Source organism: Neoarius graeffei, chromosome 20 (assembly GCF_027579695.1).
Source record: "Neoarius graeffei isolate fNeoGra1 chromosome 20, fNeoGra1.pri, whole genome shotgun sequence".
Taxonomy (NCBI): domain Eukaryota; kingdom Metazoa; phylum Chordata; class Actinopteri; order Siluriformes; family Ariidae; genus Neoarius; species Neoarius graeffei.
Window position 1 is genome coordinate 61,416,934 of NC_083588.1, and position 23,556 is coordinate 61,440,489.

At 40.6% G+C, this 23,556-nt stretch overlaps 1 protein-coding gene across 7 annotated transcripts in view; it reads right to left on the bottom strand.

The window, feature by feature from the left end:
- wipi1 (WD repeat domain, phosphoinositide interacting 1) overlaps window positions 1–23,556 on the bottom strand; it is an 84,754-nt gene that overhangs the window by 35,679 nt on the left and 25,519 nt on the right. For 4 of the 7 annotated variants that reach the window (XM_060902119.1, XM_060902117.1, XM_060902116.1 and 1 more), the window contains 4 exons: window positions 14,361–14,525; window positions 12,506–12,613; window positions 5,936–6,048; window positions 3,482–3,582 (listed from right to left, as the gene is read on the bottom strand). In XM_060902119.1, coding sequence (XP_060758102.1) covers window positions 3,482–3,582; window positions 5,936–6,048; window positions 12,506–12,613; window positions 14,361–14,525 — 487 coding nt within the window. The remainder of the gene's footprint in view (window positions 1–3,481; window positions 3,583–5,935; window positions 6,049–12,505; window positions 12,614–14,360; window positions 14,526–23,556) is intronic. The other 3 variants (XM_060902120.1, XM_060902121.1, XM_060902118.1) reach the window with 2 other exon arrangements.

Here is a 23,556-nt window from a genome sequence, read left to right on the forward strand (position 1 = left end):
AGCAAGAAGGTTCCAGGTTCAAACCTCACGGCTGACAGGAGCCTTCCTGTCTGGAGTTTGCATGTTCTCATGGTGTCTACGTTCCTACAGTTCAAAGACATGCAGATTAGGTAAAATACCCAGCCACTGGTGTTGTACAAGCCAGTGCATACTTGGTGCCAGTCCCAAGCCTGGATAGATTTGGGAGGGTTGCATCAGGAAAGGCATCCGGTGTAAAACCTATGGCAAATCAAATATGCAGAACAGATCCGCTGTGGCGACCCCAAACGGGAGCAGCCGATAGAACAAGAGGATTGTGTACAGAGATGCATCGGGGTAGACAAGTCAGTAGCCTGGGTATCCTGTCCCAGCTATCAGGCTTGTAGTACTCAAATCCAGGATTCGGCCTCGTGACTTGACTTGGACTTGAGCACTGATGACTTGGACTCGTGCATTAACTGCATTCGGACTCGTAAATTAGAGACGAGGACTCTGATTTTTTTCTTTATGTTTTTACATGCCATAATAATTTGGCATGAGATATTGATATCTACATAAATTTTTATACTAATTTCATGCAAGAGAATGCACATTCACCTGTTCATACATTATGTTCAGGAACAAACTAATGTTAACGGCGCTAAAATGCCTGGAGAGACGCCCCTAGGATTGTCCGCTTTGCTTATACAGACTTCTCGTGCAGCGGGAAAAAACACGCTGTTGTGTGTTCCATATGTAGAAGAACTATCGAGGAGACGACGGGGACGACCTCGAACTTCAATCGTCATTTGGTAAGACTCCACCCAGAGAAGGAAGTGACACGCTATGTTCATTGCTCTGTTGATAGTGGGCGGAGCTTGCTTGCTGAGCGATGAACTTGCTAGTGTTAACCCTCTCTCATGTTATTTGCCCTGTTGATAGTGGGCGGGGCTTGCTGAGCGATGAACCAACTTTCTGTAGCCTATTAACTAAAACGGGGCAGTCGAGAAGTAATGTTCGTCCAAGACAGTAACAGAGACGCTTTTACATAAAGGCAGCAACAGCCACCGTCAAATGGTGCGGATGGAGTCTTGTTCTTGGACTCGACTCGAACTTGTCTTTAATGACTTGAACACTGGGGACTCGAGACTGGACTCAGACTCGAGGTTTAGCGACTCGACTACAACACTGCCAGCTATTAGTATTTTAATTCATAAGTAGGTTCAATGCTGCACTCGAGGTGAAGTCGTAACTTGTAATTTCCCACCAAGAAAACAGAAAACACCCAGTTCAACTTGAAACGTCAACTCGTCAACTGGTCAGTCCGTAACACTAACGAGACTAATCACTGCTTTGAGGAGGTAATCGATTCATCTACGACAAGTTCATTGTCGTAGAAAACACAGTTAAAGAAGCTTTTCATGAGATTTACGTGTTCTGATTAAAACACTTTTGATGGCATGGCGTCCATGTTTTTTTTTTTTTTTAATTTTCCCACTTTGCACCTCGAACATCCAAGAAGGGAAAATGTTATGATAACTTGCAAATTATCACTTACAACTAGTGCTGTCAAGCGATTAAAATATTTAATCGCGATTAATGTCGCGACTGTCATAGTTAACTCGCGATTAATCGCAATTTAATCGCACATTTTTGTCACATGAAAAACCATTGTAATTCTCTTATCAGCATAAAAAAGTGAATGGGCTTGCTCACCGTTCGAACTACGGGGGTACTCGGGGGATCCGAGATCCCCTGAAACAGACATGAGATCCCTTGAAAACATGATTTGGGAAATGTTGGGGGGGGTCTCTAAAATATTGGCAAAATGATGTTTATTGACATATCAATCGTGTGTAACAGGAAGCATTTGCATATCCGAAGTGAGTGCGCGATGGAGATCCGCGCTCTGAGACAAGCGCAAGCACCTCCCCAAGGGGAAAAAAAAGGGACCCCCCGAAAATATCGGCATAGTTCGAACACTGGTTGTACCAATGTTTTTTTTTTTTTATTGCAGAGCATAACACGTCTTGTCACAGCCACTGCAAAGTGGGGCTGGAGCCGCCGATGGGAAAACGAAACCTAAGCCGAGCACCGTGGCTCTTCGGGGGAGGACAGAGGACTCTGGCTGTGCGGGGCGTGGCATCATGTCACAGAGCGTTAATCTCGCGATAAAAAAAAATTATCGCCGTTAAAATTGAGTCAAGTTAACGCGTTAATAACGCGACATTTTTGACAGCACTACTTACAACATAACAAGCAACTAAAAAGAGAGAAAATCCTTACTGCACTCCTAATGTTAGTAATCGCTTTATTTGGTACGTAGTTTTTTTTGTTGGTGGTTTTTTTTAAACCTTAATGCACTTCATAGTATTGCGACGCGCCTCTGTGCTGTAACGATAGCATGTACTGCTTTGTTCCGAATCCCACCTCCTGCTGCACCACACACATATCAGATACTTGCTGGATTAATCAGCTTTTCAGATCTGTTGAGAAACGTGCTCCATGAAAACGCCGAAGAAACTGAGCTCAGCATGAAACCGTTACATATATCTCCTGCTTACGATGCGAGGACACGACATCGCAGCTCACGGCCCGAAAACAACGACTTTTTATCAAGATCACAGAGATGATGTGCATAAGGATTAGGAGACATCATAACCTCGTAACCTCATTCCTGTCTTTACTGATTACTGATGCACTTAACTAGCTCACTATAGTTTATTATATTACTTTAGCTACTTTTTTTTTTTTTTAAGTTTAGTCCAGTAGATTTCTGGGTTAAAACATGAGACTGGGAAGCACACTTGCTAGTCAGCTCGCTAATACGCTTCAGATGTCAGTAATGGTGACAAATATTGTACACCAAGCATACCTTGCCTGCTAAAGGTGACGTTTAGGACGTTTCGGTTTCGTCCACGTTATTGCTTCAAGTCAGAATGAAAATGGATTCGGATAACCAGTATTTACATGACTGAGGAAAACTTAAACCAAAGGTAAACTGATGAGTTTCATAGCTTTAAAAAAAAAAAATCCCCAAAACACACACACACACACACACACACACACACACACACACACACACACACACACACACAGAGTAAGCGAGATAACATGAGCAGAAAGGAACAAGGTAAAACAAAATGGCTGTCTTGCTTAAAAAAAAAAAAAAAACGCCTGATGTCCCATCATCATCTCTTATTTCTACAATTGCCTGCCATCAGGTTTAACCCCGAGCATAAAAACAGACCTTTTTTGCTCTTAGGCTTTGATTATAATCGATCACCACCGAGGTGAAAATTTTAAAATCAGTGATTATTGCTGTAAAATCTGTACGCACAGCCTGAGACACAGGGATACGACACTGCACTGCACTGCACTAGTGAACACAGGAGTTACACACACTGCCGTGTTATCTGTGGCGATTGAAAGTGGCGGTGCAGGCTGGAGACGGCGGCGGAGTTTAGTAACACGGATGAAGTTTTAGTGACGCGGATGGATTTTATGGGTTCTGAATGCTCACTGGAGGAAACTCGGTCTCGTCGTCCAGACGCACGGGACCGGCGGCGAACTCGTGCTCGGGAATCACTTCGCCTTTCAGCACTCCTCCATCCTCGGAATATCCTGAGTGGAGAAACACACATTATATACACACACACACACACACACACACACACTATACACAAAATCCCTTTGTCTATGAGTAACCTGAAGACAGATATTCAGAAAGACACCGCATCACACTCGCAAGCTTGTACATCACAAGGAGTCACCACGCTACTGTATACTTGATCCACATCACTGTTCGTGTTTTTAGTGGAATTTAAACCAGAACATCAAGGACGTAGTCGCTCGTCTGGCCTGCCATCAAAACAAAACCATGACGACCAAAACATCGACGGAAGATCGACCCAAAACATAGATCGGAACTGAATTCGCATGATAAATGAGAGAGGAGATACAATTCTAGTCAGAAGAAAATGTGTGAAGTTGACCTAATGACTAATTTGTTCACAAAAAATTGACAACCCAATGACCAAGTGTTGTGCAGAAGTTCGAGTGCTTTCAAATAAAACAATCAGAACTGAAATCCACTGAGAGAGGGAGGAAATATGATTTAACTGAAAATAAACAAAGTTGTAAACAAGTCATTTACAACAAGAAAATCAAACACACAAGTTTTGTTCCTCAAAGGAAGATCGACCCAAAACATCGATCAGAACTGAAATCGGATGAGAAATCAGAGAGCAGATACAATTCTCGTGAGAGGCCTGGAAAACTGGTTAATTTGGCCTAATTAGTAACTCATGGGCAAAAACTTTGACAAAACAACCACCAAGTTTTATGCAGAGTGATGAGGTCTTTCAAATAAAACAAACAAACAAACAAACGGAACAGAAATCCGTGGAGAACTGACGGAGAAGATAGGATTTAACTGAATTGTGGACGCCGGACGAACGATGGACGCCATGCCATGGCAACAGCTCATTGGCCTTACGGACAGATGAGCTAATAGGGAATAAAACTATCACAGTGCTGTGCTGGGAAAATAAATAAATGACAGTCATGATCCATTTGTAATTATGGTTTAAACTCCTCATGGATCGCTTATAGCAGCTACAAACACACATTCCTTCACCTGACTCTCCTTCTCTCTCGAAGTTAATAAGATTTAAAATAAACCAAAACAAAAAAATTGTTGTTTCCTGAGTGGGAAAATGTGAACTTACAGCTTTACCTCTGACTGTTATAAAGCTCTGATGCTGGAGTTAAACAAAGATCTTCTTACAGAAAAATTCACCGTATCAGTGATGACGACGACAATTACATCAATTCTGACATTCTGACCTACAGAAGCCGCAAGAGGCCCTTCATATAATCTTTTTTTATTCACCTTGTTATCCCGAGATAACGACATAATTAATTCAGGATCTCGAGAAAACACCACAACTAATTCGAGATCTCGAGAAAACAAAAAAAAAACAATTATTCCGTGATCTCAAGAAAACAAGACAATTATTCCGTGATCTCGAAAAAACAAAACAATTATTTCATGATCTCGAGAAAACTGCTGAGACTTCTAGCAGAGCTGCGCCCCCCCCCGTGGGACTTGATGCAATCTCTCCCTGTGTCAACCCCTGATCAAAATATTGCCTTATTAGGTGATCGATTATTCCAGACATTCTAATGACCAAAGTTGCGTCTATACAGAATGAGAAATAGCCCCAAAGTCAGCATATCACAAGTCTCTTGGCGCACCTGAATGAACCATTTCTCAGCTGTTTTCTCGAGATCTCGAAATAACGGTTTTGTTTTCTCGAGATCCTAATTAATTATGTCGTTATCTCGGGATAACAAGGTGAATAAAAAAAAGGATTATATGAAAGGCCTCGGCGGCACGGTGGTGTAGTGGTTAGCGCTGTCGCCTCACAGCAAGAAGGTCCGGGTTTGAGCCCCGTGGCCGGCGAGGGCCTTTCTGTGTGGAGTTTGCATGTTCTCCCCGTGTCCGCGTGGGTTTCCTCCGGGTACTCCGGTTTCCCCCACAGTCCAAAGACATGCAGGTTAGGTTAACTGGTGACTATAAATTGAGCGTAGGTGTGAATGTGAGTGTGAATGGTTGTCTGTGTCTATGTGTCAGCCCTGTGATGACCTGGCGACTTGTCCAGGGTGTACCCCGCCTCTCGCCCGTAGTCAGCTGGGATAGGCTCCAGCTCGCCTGCGACCCTGCAGAAGGATAAAGCGGCTAGAGATAATGAGATGAGATGAAAGGCCTCTCTCGGCTTCCGTACTGACCAATCAGATTCGAGAATTAAATATTGTTTAAAAAAAAAAAAAAACACACCTGGGAGAAATTGTAGTTGAGCAGAAGGAATTGGGAATTAGGAATTAACTGGAGCAAAAATCAAAAATTTGGATTTTTGTAGCATTTTCTATATGAAATAGCGATCGTCCTCTGCTGCGTGTGCAGGGTGCGTACCGGTGAGCATGGCAGAGATGGGTCCACAGGTGCCGATGGCCGCGGTGGCAGCGGCGTAGGAAGGAGCCGGAGATCCCTCGGACGCCTCGGCCTCCTCTTCAGATCCTAACAACCTGGGGGTCAAAGGTCAGTCAGATACACTGCAGAGAGCCAGGTGAGGGAGTCATTTATGCAAGGAAACATGACTCAGCAAATCATCAACACATAACAGGTTCAGCTATTCATGTTTTAAAGACCCTCATATTATCAAGCATCAACTGACTATAAAAAAAAAAAAATCTGAACTGTACATAGTTTTGGGATTTACTGACTACCGTACCATAATATACAGGCCACGCCTCTTCCTATTCTTTGTTTTCAATAGACGTCACTTCCGGTCATGATCCGCCTCATTATATATTCAGATTTCCAGCATGGTATTTGTTTACAGTCGCTGCTTTGCAGTAGTTTCTTGTGTTTTGCCTCCAAATATGCAGATTGTTGCTCTGTATTTGAATGTTTTAACTGATAAAATTGAGAAAAAGACAAACGGTATTTCAGGATACCAAATGAAGTCATGCACAAGGGTGCAAGAATGAAAAATCTCAAAAGAGACATCGTACAAAATGGCTCGCAAACCTTTCACTGTGTTCGAAAGGATTCGAGTCTCGACGTGCTCGTGTTTGCAGCAACCATTTTGTTAAAGGTACGGACATTAGTCGATGATGTTATTTCTCTAAAATAAAAACTTCTTTTTAGCAAGTTCTTACGTTTTGGATGTTGTAAAAAATATACATATTATATAGGAAATGATTAAACTAGTTTGTCGGCCGGCCTCGATTGAAACTCGGTTGATTTTTTCAGGTTTTCCGATGATGTCGATTCATAAGTCTGAGTTATGTTTGAAATGTCTCATCTCATCATCTCTAGCCGCTTTATCCTGTTCTACAGGGTCGCAGGCAAGCTGGAGCCTATCCCAGCTGACTACGGGCGAAAGGCGGGGTACACCCTGGACAAGTCGCCAGGTCATCACAGGGCTGACACATAGACACAGACAACCATTCACACTCACATTCACACCTACGCTCAATTTAGAGTCACCAGTTAACCTAACCTGCATGTCTTTGGACTGTGGGGGAAACCGGAGCACCCAGAGGAAACCCACGCGGACACGGGGAGAACATGCAAACTCCACACAGAAAGGCCCTCGCCGGCCACGGGGCTCGAACCCGGACCTTCTTGCTGTGAGGCGACAGCGCTAACCACTACACCACCGTGGCGCCCCATATATATATATATATATATATATATATATATATATATATATATATATATATATATATATTTATTTATTTATTTATTTATTTTATTATTTTTTTTCTGATATCTCGATTTTGCTTTTGGTTCTAGTCCTTTAACATAGTCAGATGGAGAATGTTTTCCACAAGATGACGACAGACGTGTACTTGGCTTGGATGCCATCTTTGATTGTTGTCCGTCACTTGGAAACCGGAAGTGAACCAGGAGGCAAAAAGTCACATGATTGCAAACAAAGAATAGAGATCAGCGCCTGCGTCATTCCACCAGACTCCACATTGCTGCAGAAAACAGCAGGTGAGTGAAGAGTTCTTCGCCATTTGTCATTAAACTTTTCTCCATTTTTCTTCATGAACGAATGTATGAATGGCCTGGCTACAAATAAAAACGCACCTAACACAGAATAAATGATCCATATGATTACAACCAGGAATGTAAAGCTTACGTGCGTCAATCCACCAGGCAGCGCTGTACATTTAACAGTCAGGAAGCTATTGATGTGTCAAACATTTGTCCTTGCTGTGACCTTGACCCTGTTTGGATCAATTCCAAAATTTAAAATCAGCTCATCCGCTCATCCAGTTTCATTAATACTGGAAAATCTCCATGGGATAAAAGGAATAATATACCGTTCGTGCTGTGATATGAAAATCAACTCTGACGTAGTATGACAAACTCCACTTTGGATCAGATCGCATCAAAAAAACGAACACCTGCCTGGATTATCGTTCTATACACAACAGGACACCTTTCTTACATAACACGAAGATAAACGATGTTATTTTTCTTTCATGTTTTCATCCCAAACACTGCAGGATGGGAAATGAGCGTTGGGAAAAACTGAACTGAGCAGAGTGTACGGGGGCGGGGGTGGAGTGGGTCGGAGATGTCGGACGGACGCCGTTTGGGCGTGGTCATTTCAGGACACCTGCTGCTTTGCTACTTACTCGTGTGAACGCAGGTCCGGCTTGTTAATGTATGTAGCAGGTGCAGGGCCGGAGTGGGCCCTGTTTTCAGTCCGGGAGTTTAATTCACATTCAGGCCACTTTGAAATGGAGGAGGAATTTGAGTACATTAAAAAAGATAAAACAAATAACTGTTCTTTCACAATGCTTTTTATTTGGTTTAAATTCAGGTAAACTTCACTTCACTTTAACAATATAGGTTCTCGCGTGCATTTGAACCAATGCTTGTGCATTACATGCCGCATACGCCTCGAAAATAATGGCAAATCAACAATGCTGGGTACTCAGCAACCGGCAGATAAAGCGTGAGGGCGCATTAGGCAACTCAAAAATGGTTAAATGAAATGTAGGCTAAAGCAAGTGTTCGATTCTGCTTAGAATATTGGCATACGCATACACCTCTTCTAAGTTATATATTTAACAATTATTTAACATCAGATATGACTTCTAGGCCTGTGTGTTCATAACCACAATGTGCGCACGCCTGTGGAAATGCACGGTGTGACAGCGAGATGAAATAGGCTGGATGAGGAAATAACGCGCAACAGCACATTTGGGACCTGTTCATCTAAAATTGTTAATAACTGGGATGTAAAGCAATGTCCGGTTCTTCTTAGAATTAAGACATACACCACATCTATACCGTGTAAATTGCGAGATTTCACATGACATCAAAAAGCTGAATTGACATCGCAAACTATCGACACATTATAGGCCTAGCATAGACTGATAAAATCGACAAACAGGGTTATCATACTCCATATCTTTTGTAAGCTACCAGCTGGTCTTGAGAACATATCTGTCAATTTGGCACATTTTGCTGCCACCTCCTTCCTTTTTTTAAGCTTCGCCCTTTCGGTTCCACCTGGCCTCTTTCTGCCCTCCATCACTGACGCGCGCTGTTTCGCGCCAATGTTGTTTAAGTTCCCCGCAATACAGAGGAGTCTTGGACCAAACCAACTGCAATAGAGGGGAGGGGAGAATTTCCTTATTTGGTAGCGCCTATTTAATCTGCTGCGATGCTGTCGGCGTCTGGGCTGCCATGTGAAAATGCAGAGTGCAGTTGAATTGATGATTAATGCAAGAATAAGATCAGTGACCAAAATTAGTGAAAATTATTTTCCCCATGCTCCAAGCAGGCCACCATTGATGGTTTGGGTCGGGGATGGTCCCGGCTAAATATAGGGCCACCCCGGCATTGAACAGGTGAATTTTAACATACAGGAGTGCTGCAGCACCCCCTAGTGGTGGCAGGCGGATACATGGCGCATCTGTTCAGTGGTTTCTGTTGCCACAAATAATGTGATTATTAATCTTCGAATGTGATCCATTTTTAAAGCACTTATTTTCACTTCAGCTATGAGGTTAAAACGGAGCTCAGATATCAATGCGCTGCCGAAGCGCGCAGAAGGTGTTAGTACGCCGGTCATTATAGTGCGGACTTTCCATAGCATAGAAAATCGCTACATTTCAATTTGTGTAACTGAACTTGTTTCATGTCACTGGTCATATAAACCTATGTAAACAGGAAAAACGCGGAAGAGTTTGGTCGCATCTAACTACAGCCCCAAAAAATACCATTGGCCATGCTGAGCCTAGCTACATTGCTAACAGGAGTGACAGCGCGTCTGACTGCGTCTGACTGACTGGGAGGTCGCGCAAAGCTCGGACAGGTACGGAGCAGCTCGTCTCAATTCAGATAAGAGCATATTTCATTATGGAAGTATGGTGGACTGTTCCTTTAACGTCCACAGATCTTCATCTTAAATGATTCTTCTATTTGTGATTATTTAATGAATATTTTAGTTTCAGCCTGAACTCAGTTAAACTCTGTGTTCCATGGTTCAGCGTTTTGGGGTTTTTGTTTGTTTGTTTTTTGCACACAGTAACTCACTCTGAACCACGTCTTAAAGGGGAACTGAAGGCAAATTTATCATCAAAATTCTATTTCTCATTTTATTAAATATCGGAATGCATGTTTGATCGCTATTTTGTCGCTGCTATAGCAAGTTATGAGTGTTTGAAATACGCTCTGTAATATCAGTCCATGTGTCAAAGCGACGGCCGTAAACGAGATTCGTTGAGACCTGTGCGAGACATCGTAGGACGGAAGTAAAACGTACAGCGGAAATCAAAGTGACCAACATCTGCCAACGCCGTCAAAAGACGCACACGCCCTCTTTCGAATGCTGATGTAATCAAGCTGGACGTTTTCCCTGTGTCCGAAATCACTCCCTACTCACTATATACACAGGGCTGTGAAAAATCCGCGGAATTCTGCGAATTTGGCCGCTAAAAATATAATTTTAGTAAATCATCTAATTTTGCAATAACAAATTGGGGGGTAGGGGTTGTTGTCTACCGACCGCTAGTAGTCTCGTACAGCGAGTGTCACCGAGCCGGCGAGTCTGGTAACGAGCCTACCGCAAATTGTTCTTTCTGTAACGACATTGTAATTTTTTTGGTATCTTTTTTTCTTTTGCGACAATGACAGACCAGTTTACGGCATTTGTGCCATGCTTACAAACCATGGCGCGAATCTTGTGTTCTTTTCGTTTTACCACTGTGCTCTTTAAACACGCTTTCGATATCAACGGTTTTGAAAAGGAGAATTTCGCGGCATGTCCGCGTCACGGAGGGACATCGTTCAGAGGGAGGACGGTGAGACCGACGATGTCAAAAACATTGACAAGGAAAACGGCATCAAAAATCGATGGAATTGGCGATGGCTGGAGTTTAAAGCCGGTAGTGAATATCTCCATGAGCACATACGGAAGATAAAAGAACCGGGGAAAGCTTACTGCATCTTGTGCCATCAGGATGAGAAGTACGGTTCTGGTGGAAGAACACGTTTGGTTGACCATGTTAAAGGAAAAAAACATGCGGAATTGGTGAAATTGAAGCTGTTGAACTATAGATTACCAGGTAGACCATCTTGTTCACATTTATGTAGTTTTAACTTATGGTATTGTTCATAATATTCATTGTTATCATGAATATGTAATGAAAGAGAGACCAAAAGAGCAAGGAAAAGCCATATAGAAAGTCAGAAAGAAAAGAGTAGGCTGAAGAAACTGCTAACAAAGAAAAGGAAATAAATATAAATATTGACTTGTAAATAGTTGTATATAGTTTTTGACTAGAATCTGTCTAACATGAACAAGAAAGACATTTTGGTATTGAATCAGTTCAAAAACAAGAACATTAGTGACTATTATTTAATAGTCAGTCTAGAATTTCCCCCCTGGAAAAGACATTATGGTACCCAATGAATTGATATGAATCGACAAGAATATAAGTGAATTTACAATATGAGGTATGTTATTGATATATTTTCATTCTTCAAGTGAACCCTTATCAGTTAAAAGGTAAATCAGTTCAAGTTGTATTATTTCAACATAATAATAACAGTTCAAATTTAATAGCATGGTTGAGAAAATATTTGCTTTCAGGAGATGCTTCAAATCTATCAATATACACAAAATCTGTTCAACTTCTGGGGCCCTGCGGCCCCCAGCTCCTGAGGAGCTGCGCCCCCCAGACCCCCTGCTAAAATTGTTTCCTCGGATTTTGTCATTTCTATTTCACAGTCCTGTATATAGTGTGGACGCCATTTTGTAGTGCTGTCCGAAACCTTAGTGAGGATCATGTGAGAACTGCGCTCAGTATAATATGCATATATCACAAAAATACACGCATGTATTTATTATTTTGAAAACCCACCAGCCGCCTGATCTGGCACGTTTTAATTGTGCGCCAGTAATGACGTAAACACCAGCGTGACGGACTCGTCCTTATCCCGTCATCTTTCCAAATCTTCTCTACTCCACGTTGATTCGAAGTCGTATGGAATAATCTCCATCACTGATGAAGCTGGCAAATCTCGAAATTAATCCAAATTGGAATGATACGGCGATCTGACCGCTGTGTAAACAGTTTTCAAAATGGCGGCGCTGACACGTCACGTTTGAAGTCTCACACAAGTCTCGTGAAGATCGCGCAGATAAGCGACGCCTGCCGTGGACCAAATGAGCTACATTCAACATGGCTAAAAACCGAACAGGCCGATAAGTGTAATATAATATGCCGATATGAGTCACGATATACAGTTAATAAAACCGAAAATGTAATTGAATAACACGTTAATTAAGAAATAAAGCAAGTTTAAAAATGACTTCAGTTCCCCTTAAAGTGAATAAATCATAAGAAGTCCATTCACAAGCTAATGTTTAAGCCTTTAATGAGTCGCAGGAGTGAATGGAGCGACTGGTAACTAATCATTACACCACTTTTTCTGGTTTGTTCTCACCTGTGTGTGTGGACCAGCGTGCATTCGCCCCCATCCTGAGGGTCAATGTTATAAATAAAGAGCTGCCCTTGGGACGAGGCTACGAGGAGCCGCGGAAGCTTCTGGATTCTGAAAGTCGGAGAGCAAACAGAACTTTTATATATACAGTGTATTTTATATACACACACACACACACACACATACATACATATATATATATATATATATATATATATATATATATATATATATATATATATATACACACACACACACACACATATACATATATATATATATATATATATATATATATAAAATGTGTGTGTGTGTATATATATATATATATATATATATATATATATATACACACACACACACACACACACACATACATATATATATATATATATATATATATATATATATACACACACACACATTTTATATATATATATATATATATATATATATATATATATATATATATATATATATATATATACACACACACACACACATATATATATATATATATATAATAAAAAATTCTAGAATTCAGGGTACATTTTGTGTCTGAGATAAACCTTTATTTTCCACAAAAGAAATCTTTATTGAATCAGTTTTGAACAATAATGCAAATTATGACAAACTTTCACCAACAGCGATGCCTGATGTGCATTTTAGACCCAATTTATCCATAAAACATTAACTAAATGACTCCCACTCCTCCCCCCACATTACTGGCTGTCTTCAACTCCTGATTCATCCATTCAACTCGAATAAACAGGAAGTGATTCAGTCTAACAGTCTGTTTTTGGGGGGCTTATTCTATTAACTGCTATAAAATCAACTGCATAGAAAGTCTAGAAGAAGAAACCTTTATTTGTCACATGCACACTTCAAGCACAGTGAAATTCATCCTCTGCATTTAACCCATCTGAAGCAGTGAGCACACGCACACACGCCCAGAGCAGTGGGCAGCCACACCAGAGCACCCGGGGAGCAGTCAGGGGTTCGGTACTTTGCTCAAGGGCACCTCAGCCCAAGGCCGCCCCACGTCAGCCTAACTGCATGTCTTTGGATTGTGGGGGAAACTGGAGCACCCGGAGGAAACCCACGCAGACATGGGGAGAACATGCAAACTCCACACAGAAAGACCCTCGCCGGCTGCTGGGTTCGAACCCGGAACCTTCTTGCTGTGAGGCGGCCGTGCTAACCACTACACCACTGTGCCGCCCACCGTGCTGCCCTATTTTCTGTATTATGTGAACTTTCAGTAATAAAAAAATATATATACATGTTTTATCCATCCCAATGTTCTTGTCAACTCTGTTATAAAACTACATTAAATCCACAAAGACTTTGAATAATACGCGTGATGCTTACACAGAGTGATGTCACTTCCTCTGGCAGGAAACTTCAGAAAGGCAGTGAGGTATGTTATGTTAAGTTTCTTCTCTTGTTAATTTGAACAAAATGTTGAGGATTTTACACCAACAGCAGATTAATTATTCGTCAAATCTGGTATTGTGATACTGCAGTGGATCTCTCGCTCATTTTCCAAAAAACAATAATAATGATTAAAATACATCAAATTCTGTTTTTATACATGCCATGTGGTCACTAGTTTGAGGTTAGCATGTGGCGTCAAGACACAAAATGGTGGGAAACGTCAACTCTGTTGTCGTCCATTCTGTTAATGGGTTGCCCAGTTTAACCATAACAGAGATGACGATAACTAACAGAATCAACACTTGAAATGTACCCGTAATCATAGAATGGGCCGTATACATAACAACAATAAGAATATGACAGGGAGTGTGTTACTACAAATAAAGCATAAGGCACAATCCTAGTCGTGTGTAACACTCACGTTGTTAAAGTGCAGGTGTGTTTGTGGCCGTGCGTGTTGAGGCGGACCGTGGCGAACGCGCGATCCTGACTCATCATTCCTGAAACCTGTGCAGGCAGGTAGCTGCTCGCCGCCGAAAACATCTTCCCCACGTATGCTGACCATGAGGGGTTCTCCTCCTCCCTGCTACACACACACACACACGATTCTACAGAAAATGTTTTAACTTTCATCCTGTCACAAACAAACCCCAAAAAAATCCCCGGTTTCTAACATAAGCTGCTGGGTTTGTTTGTTTTTTTAACTTATACATTCAAGAAAGAGAGAAAAAAACAAAAGCGCCTGATGTAGAAACAACCGTTTATAGCTGCTATAACAAATAACACAGGAACTAACTTGTTTCACGAACATTCCACAGCATTAAACGTCACTACAAATGGATAAACTGTATGAAGTGTCATTGTTTAAATAGGTCACTGTAGTATAGGAGGAAAAAAAAAAAAAAATCAACTCTGGGGTGTTAGTCTACATCGTAGCACCCGGTCATTATTCATTTTCTGATAACAGAATGTCTTCAAGTGTTTTATCCCTTATTATTTCGAATTACTCTAATGACACATGATCGTGTCATGTTAATATCTGTTAATGGTAACATCACAACAAGTCAGGGCTTTGAACCGGTTCAAGGAACGAAAACCAGGAACTTTCTATTTCACATGGAACAGAAACGAAACCAGAAACTTTATTTTTTATGTTCCGGAACAGAAATGCTTATTAAAAATAATGGTAACCGGTTAATACCGGTTTTTATTTCGTTCCTCAAAGTTTATGTAGCCTACAAATAAAAGTCATTCTTCTCCTGCGCAAGTTTCTATGACCCGCTGGGGTTCACTTCCTGTGTGACGTTCGCTGACTGAATGGAGAGAGCGGGAAGGTGGACTACTATCATGTCTCCACGTGATAAAGTGAGTAAGTGCATTACTGAGTGTCTGAGCAAAGGAGAGCCTGAACAATGCAACCTCCCTATTGGCTGTTTATAAAAACGTATCAATTGTTGCACTTCCCACGGGAATCATCGCGGGCTCGAGAGACGAGACCTGACGAGTTAGTTCGTTGGTAGCAGAACAAAATGTCTGGACACAAATCGGGTTTTCAGAAAAGGAAAGAAAATAAACGGAGGGTCGAAAATACAAAAAATGAGACAGAAAATGCAAAACGAGTTTTAAGGTAGGACAAATGGTTACTTTTTAAGGCAGCCCGCCGTGGCTGCCTGCAGGCTTATTTATTATAGCCCATTTAGTTAAAATAGTTGATATAAAATGTTTATAGTTATGTGATGGTTGTCCTGATTTAGACACTTTTTTTTTGGGGGGGGGGGTTGCGCGATGTTGCACCCGGGTCCAGATTAGGGCAGAACCGGCCCTGGCTACATTTCAGGTGTAGTTTGTTTTATGTATGTATGTACTTGCATAGATGTGTACTTGGTCTTCCAATATGGCGCCTAACAAAATCTCGCAGCGCGGTGACGTCATGCGGTAGCCCTCTATAGGGCCTGACTAGCCTTTGGTAACACACTAAACGAATTATCTTTCATTTTTGGCACTTTTTCTGTTTGTGTAGATGGGAAGACATACTGAGAATCCAAATCGCCAACATTTGAAATAATAATTGTTTTGAATTATTTCTTGTCTTATTTAATGAAGGTTGTAATAGAATTAGCCTACATTTGGCTTAAGCTGGATGAGACGGAGACATAATTTTATAGCCATTTGTTAAACAGCTGACAGGGAACGTAATTAACCGTTCCGGGAACGAAATTTTTTTGTTCTAACCGGTTCGGGAACGTCTATTTAAATGGTGGAACCCAAAACCGGAAACGTTAAAATTCCGTTTCTGTTCGGAACGAACCAATAGGAAAAAAATTCTGGTTCAAAGCCCTGCAACAAGTACTTGTATTTTAGTCTCAACTTGCTTATATGACAAGTCTATACTCAAAACAGGTGTGTACGCCTATGTATGTACAGTCATGGCCGAAAGTGTTGGCACCCCAGATTTTTTTTTCCAATAAATGAAGCATATCTCCCAGAAAAGTATTGCATTTACACATTTTGTTATATACATGTTTATTTCCTTTGTGTGCATTGGATTAAAACAAAAAGAAAAAAAGCAAAATTATTTCATGCAAAACTCACAAAATGGGTCGGACAAAAAATTGTTGGCACCCTCAACTTAATATTTGGTTGCACACCCTTTGGAAAAAAATAACTGAAATCAATCGCTTCCTATAACCATCAACAAGCTTCTTACACCTCTCAACTGGAATTTTGGACCACTCTTTTGCAAATTGCTCCAGTTCTCTCATATTTGAAGGGTGCCTTATCCCAACAGCAATTTTAAGATCTCTCCACAGGCGTTCAATGGGATTCAGATCAGGACTCATTGCTGGCCACTTTAAAACCATCCAGTGCTTTCTTTCCATCCATTTCTGTGTGCTTTTTGAGGTATGTTTGGGGTCATTGTCCTGCTGGAAGACCCAGGACGCAAACCCAGCTTTCTGACACTGGGCCCTATGTTGCGACCCAAAATCCCTTGATAATCTTCAGATTTCATGATACCTTGTACACAGTCAAGGCATTCAGTGCCAGAGGCAGCAAAACAACCCCAAAACATCTTTGAACCTCCACCATATTTGACTGTAGGTACTGTGTTCTTTTCTTTGTAGGCCTCATTCCATTTTCGGTAAACAGTAGAATGATGTGTTTTGCCAAAAAGCTCCATCTTGGTCTCATCTGTCCACAAGATGTTTTCCCAGAAGGATTTTGGCTTATTCACATACATTTTGGCAAACTGCAGTCTAGCTTTTTTATGTCTCTGTGTCAGCAGTGGGGTCCTCCTTGGTCTTCTGCCATAGCGTTTCATTTCATTCAAATGTCGACGGATAGTTCGCACCGACACTGATGCACCCTGAGTCTGCAGGAGAACTTGAATACATTTGGAACTTGATTGGGGCTGCTTATCCACCATTCGGACAATCCTGCGTTGCAACCTTGCATCAATTTTTCTCTTTCGTCCTCGTCCAGGGAGATTAGCTACAGTGCCATGGGTTTGGAACTTCTTGATGTTGCGCACCGTGGACAAAGGAACACGAAGATCTCTTGAGATGGCCTTGTAACCTTGAGACTCTTGATATTTCTCCACAATTCTGGTTCTCAAGTCCTCAGACAGCTCTCTTCTCTTTCTGTCCTCCATGTTTAGTGTGGCGCACACAGACACACAATGCAAAGATTGAGTCAACTTCTCTCCTTTTAATCTGGTTTCAGGTGTGATTCTTATCTTGCCCACACCTGTTACTTGCCACATGTGAGTTTAAACGAGCATCACAGGCTTGAAACTAAATAATTTACCCACAATTTTGAAAAGGTGCCAATAATTTTGTCCGGCCCATTTTTGGAGTTGTGTGTGAAATTATGCAAATTTATTTTTTGTATTGTTTCAATACACACAAAGGAAAAAAACGTGTTTAAAAAAACATGAGTAATTGCAATCATTTTCTGGGAGAAATACTTTATTTTCTGGAAAAAAAAAAACTGGGGTGCTAACACTTTCGGCCATGACTGTATATTTTATGGGTATGACTATACAGTGCAATGCAATAATGAGTACACCCTCTTTGAAAAGTAACATTTCACACAATATGACAAGGAACACGAAGATACATTTCCAAAATGTTCCCAGACTAAGTTAAACACAGGTTCTGTTGAGCTTTTGAACTCAAAACAAAGGCTAATAATATAACTTAAATGATTTTTATTTCAGTTTTAGTGAAATTTGTGTGGTGCAGAAATGAGTACACCCCACTGAAGGGCTCTGAGTAAAGCAACTTTTTAGGCTACCAATGTGGACCTGAACAAACAATTAACCACAGGGGAGTCTAATTAGTCATTACACAGGTGTTAATTAGGCAGTTGGCTACAAAAGGGTGTTACCTAAAGCAAACCACCCTTTCCCATTTCCTGCTGTCAGCAATGGCACCTCATGGCCAGGAAATGCCTCTGGATCTGAGAAAGCGGATTATTGCTTTACACAAGAGAGGTGAGGGCTACAAGATCATCAGTAAAGCCTTACTTATCAGTAAGAACATGGTTGCAAAAGTGATCCAAAAATTCAAGACAGATGGAACTGCAGCCAAAGTACAGAGACGTACAGGCCGGCCAAGAAAATTAACACCCAGGCAGGAGCGGCTTGTAATGAGAAAAGTTGAGGAAAATCGGCATGCAAGTGCACAACAGGTATCTAAGGAAGTAGAGACTGAAATTGGAGTGAATGCGTCACGTGACACAATATGCCGTACAGTGCAGCGGAATGGCATGCATGGGTGTCGTCCCCGAAGGAAGCCTCTCCTAAAGCCCAGTCACAAAAAAGCCCGTCTAGAGTTCGCCAGGGCACATGCTGAAAAGGATGAAGGCTACTGGGACTCTATACTCTGGAGTGATGAGACCAAAATCAATCTTTTTGGAACTGATGGCTTCAAAACAGTCTGGCGTCGCAAGGGTGAGGAGTACAAGGAAAAATGCATGGTGCCCACAGTGAAACATGGAGGGGGTAGTGTTCTTATGTGGGGTTGCACGAGTGCTGCGGGTGTTGGAGAACTGCATTTCATTGATGGCATCATGAATTCTCAAATGTACTGCTCTATACTGAAAGCTAAGATGCTTCCATCACTTCGGACCGTTGGTCGTCGTGCCATTTTTCAACATGACAATGACCCAAAACACACATCTAAGGCCACTGCTGACTTTCTGAAGAGGAACAGGGTGAGAGTGATTCCATGGCCAAGTACGTCACCTGATCTGAACCCTATAGAGCATCTTTGGGGAATACTGAAGAGGCAGGTTGAGCATCACTCTCCATCCAACATCCAGGCTCTGAAAGATGTCATCCTTGAAGAATGGAAAAAGATTGATGTAGCCAAATGTTGTCAACTTGTGCACTCCATGCCAAGGAGACTTGGGGCTGTCATTGCAAATAATGGAGGCCATACAAAGTACTAAATGTACTGGATGTAATTGAGTTTGTTGTGGGGTGTACTCACTTTTGCTCCACCCCACTTTCACGGAAACAGAAAAATATGTAATTTAAGGCATCTTTTCACCTTTCTGCTTGAGTTATAATATAAGAACATAGTGCAATAAACATCATCAAGGAACTGTTTGGGACATATTGTTTGTGTTCATTTTAATACTGTGAAAAATGTCGTTTTTCAGGGGGGGTGTACTCATTATTGCATTGCACTGTGTGTGATATATATATATATATATATATATATATATATATATATATATATATATATATATATAAAATGTGTGTCAAAATTTGCTAATGGGTAATAATGGCGAGACACGTATAAAAAAAATCTCCATCCACTATTTTAAACATAAATTGGATATTTTTTGGTTTAAATAAAATATTGCTCTAAGAAATAATGTTGACAACTTCAGATATCACAAGCTATATTTTTCCCAATAAAATCATGAATTAATTTTTTGAAGTTGGTGAATTTTAGACACCCGACCGTAACAGTTCTGACTAACCAACTTCGACAAGGTTTGATTGCTATACAACTTGTCGGAATTAAATCAACTACACTCCATAAAACAGGTTTACTGAAGTGTTTAAAAAACCACATACAATGGGCCTGCACATTTTCTAAACACGAAAAAATCATTTTAAAAAAAGACCCTTATGCACGTTACTGTGTCCATCAGAAGTCAACATCAACTTGTGAATAAGAATATTCCAACTAAAAACATTAATATAGAACAATATATGTAATCAATCACTTTAATATAAAAGCACCAATTGATTTATAATTAATTCTCGCCTTGGAATCTGCCTGTTTTCAAAATACATCGATGGTAAAATCAAAGGATCGCTGTTTGTCAGAAAATAACGTACACAAGACTGTATCGTATATCTCCGACCGGCATAGCACCGCATGATACACAAACCTCCAGGAAATCCACACTACCACAAGTTTTGATGACATCATCGCTTTCCGAGAAGATGGAGAAACTGGCCGCCTGAGCAGCGTGTGTTTGCAGTCTGTCAAGAAAGCTAACGTGCATAATACGTAACGCACGTAAGTATAGATTTGTTCTTCACTCACTAAAAATGAACCGTAGCGATCGGGGAACTGGCTGAAATACTTCATAATGGATGTAAACAAAAATTGACGCCAGTGCAACTGAAAGAATTTGCCGGGAGGGTGAATGATCATGTGGAATGTGTTGGTCCCTGACGGAAGCAGGAAGTCGCACGTTACAATCTGACGGACATTTCTTATGCACGTTATATTTTGACGTCCCCCAATTGAAGATAAATAAAATTTGTTTTGGGTGTACTTGTCACCATGTCAGACAGGTCAGACAGGTCTCCTTCTGGAGTCAGAGAGCTTTAAGTGGACTTGTTGGAAAAAGGAAGAGATTGATGGCCCAGAAATATGTTTCCATGGCTGTAATCCAAATTTTAAGTCTCATTTATTACTTTATGGTGCATGCATATTACTATCAGACAGATCTGGCTGTGTGCAATACTCATGTTGTAGTCTTCATTTATGAATTTTACTATATAATTTTAGTCTTAGATTTCTCCTGTTACTTAAATATTCATATTCCCCTTTCCCTAGTCAGATCTTATAGTGCAATTAGAGTACATTCCAATGAATTCATCTTTGGTAATTTATGTCCGTCAAAAGTAACATGCATAAGTATACTAACCCACATGTGTTTTAATATTGTATTGTTCCACAGAGTCCTGTTTCCAATCCTTAATGTCAATAGTAAGTTACTACTGTTATGTTATGTGGATTTCTTCACAATGAATTCTTGTGTTATGTCGGTTCATAAGTCTCATCTCATCTCATTATCTCTAGCCGCTTTATCCTTCTACAGGGTCGCAGGCAAGCTGGAGCCTATCCCAGCTGATAACGGGCGAAAGGCGGGGTACACCCTGGACAAGTCGCCAGGTCATCACAGGGCTGACACATAGACACAGACAACCATTCACACTCACATTCACACCTACGCTCAATTTAGAGTCACCAGTTAACCTAACCTGCATGTCTTTGGACTGTGGGGGAAACCGGAGCACCCGGAGGAAACCCACGCGGACACGGGGAGAACATGCAAACAGAAAGGCCCTCGCCGGCCCCGGGGCTCGAACCCAGGACCTTCTTGCTGTGAGGCGACAGCGCTAACCACTACACCACCGTGCCGCCCCCGGTTCATAAGTGATAACAGAAAAGTTATCACCTTGGCTCTTGGTCGTGAATCTTTTCACCTGTTTCTTGAATAATTATATTCTCATTTTTTGGAAAGATCTTTGATATTTTCCATTAAGTATTGTAAAAACCTGATTATTTCATTCTTATATGCATGGAGTTTTGTAAAATAAGGAGAAAAAAAAAACTAAAAATACTTCATTTTTTTCCGTCAAAAAATAACATGCATAAGCGTAGATTTGATAACTTCGCAGATGATTTTTTTGAAAATCCAGTGTGATTATCTTTTCAATTGTTAATATGTTTAATAAAATAATAAAAGTTTAATATGTAGTTTAATTTTTCAATAAAAGAATATGAATTTTGACATGATTTGTTACATATTACCCATTAGCAGATTTTCATCCATATATATATATATATATATATATATATATATATATATATATATGTGGAGATATATATATATATATATATATATATATATATATATATATATATATATATAGCGCCGAGCGTCAGTGAATGGAAGGCAGAGTCGGGGAAGGTGAGTGGTCGTATCGCTACACCTGTTGTCAATTAACGTGCGTTTGTGTGTCTCTTACAGTGACTGTGCCCTATAAAAGGAGTGAGAGGAATAGAGGAGGGGAGATCGGGGACCAGAACACGATGGTGTCTGTGTGTGAGTGTGTGTCCTCAACGACAAAAGTTGCGCTGAAAAGCCAAATAAAGCGAACTTACAGCAAATAACAGCCTGCCGTACTTCTGTGCTCCACCCACATCCGGGCCATTTCTACACCACCTATTTTTTTTTTTTTCATACAAACTGTTATAGATTTCTATTTTATGACTTCAAAATTATCGAGTCAAAACAGTACAAAACCATTTTAGGAGTTCCAAACGTTCTTTTTTTTCCAGCACAAAATTAAATGTTACAGAAAAAATAAGTCTGTATCTGAGCATTCCATAAGAGAGCACTTTTCAGATTAAAAAAAGAAACATAATGAAGGCTGCTGGGTTTTGGTACAAAATGAAGAAGCGAGTGTGACAAAGTGTCCAGAAGAACTGTGGCTGGTTCTGTAAGATGCTCAGTAAAACCTACAGCTCATTTCCACATAAAACTGAACTCACTGGACCTGAGACTACTGTTTTTTTGTTTTGTTTTGTTTTTTAAAGCAAAGGTTCATGGGGGCATCGTGGCTCAGGTGGATAAGGCGCCATACCATAAATCCGGGGACCCGGGTTCGAGTCCGACCCAAGGTCATTTCCCGATCCCTCCCCATCTCTCTCTCTCCTGCTCATTTCCTGTCTCTACACTGTCCTATCCAATAAAAGGTGAAAAAGCCCAAAAAAATACCTTAAAAAAAAAAAAGCAAAGGTTCGTCTCACACCAAATACTGACTTGGTTTCATTTATTATGGCTTACTGATTATAGGTTGTTGTTTTTTTTAAATGTTGAAATATTTCATTTCATTTTTTTTTTTAAATGCGGATAAAAATGATGTGGATTAAAAAAAAAATCTCTTTTTTAATCCACATTCACTGGATATGAGCAATCGTGCGCTCTGAGTGGCTACTCTACTACTAGGATATCAGGTCATATACTGTGAGTAGAGAAAAACAAAATGGCGGCTTTATCAGGTATTTAAAAGAAAGAGAAATAGCTATAAGAATATCGGGTCGTCAACTGCCAAAAAAGCGTAAAGAACAGCAGCAAAATGGCGGAGCGTGTTAAACTCTACTTGAAAACAAAACCCCAAAAAATAAGCAACAAAATATGGAATAAAAAAGTGTTTGATGGGAAGAACATCTCTTTTATTATTTTTCAAGAATTATTATTGAAGCCTTTTTCACAAATTGCTCCTGTCACTTCGCCGGTTTGTTTACATTCTAAGGCCACACCAATTCAATTAGTTGGTTCTCGGAATTACTGCTTTA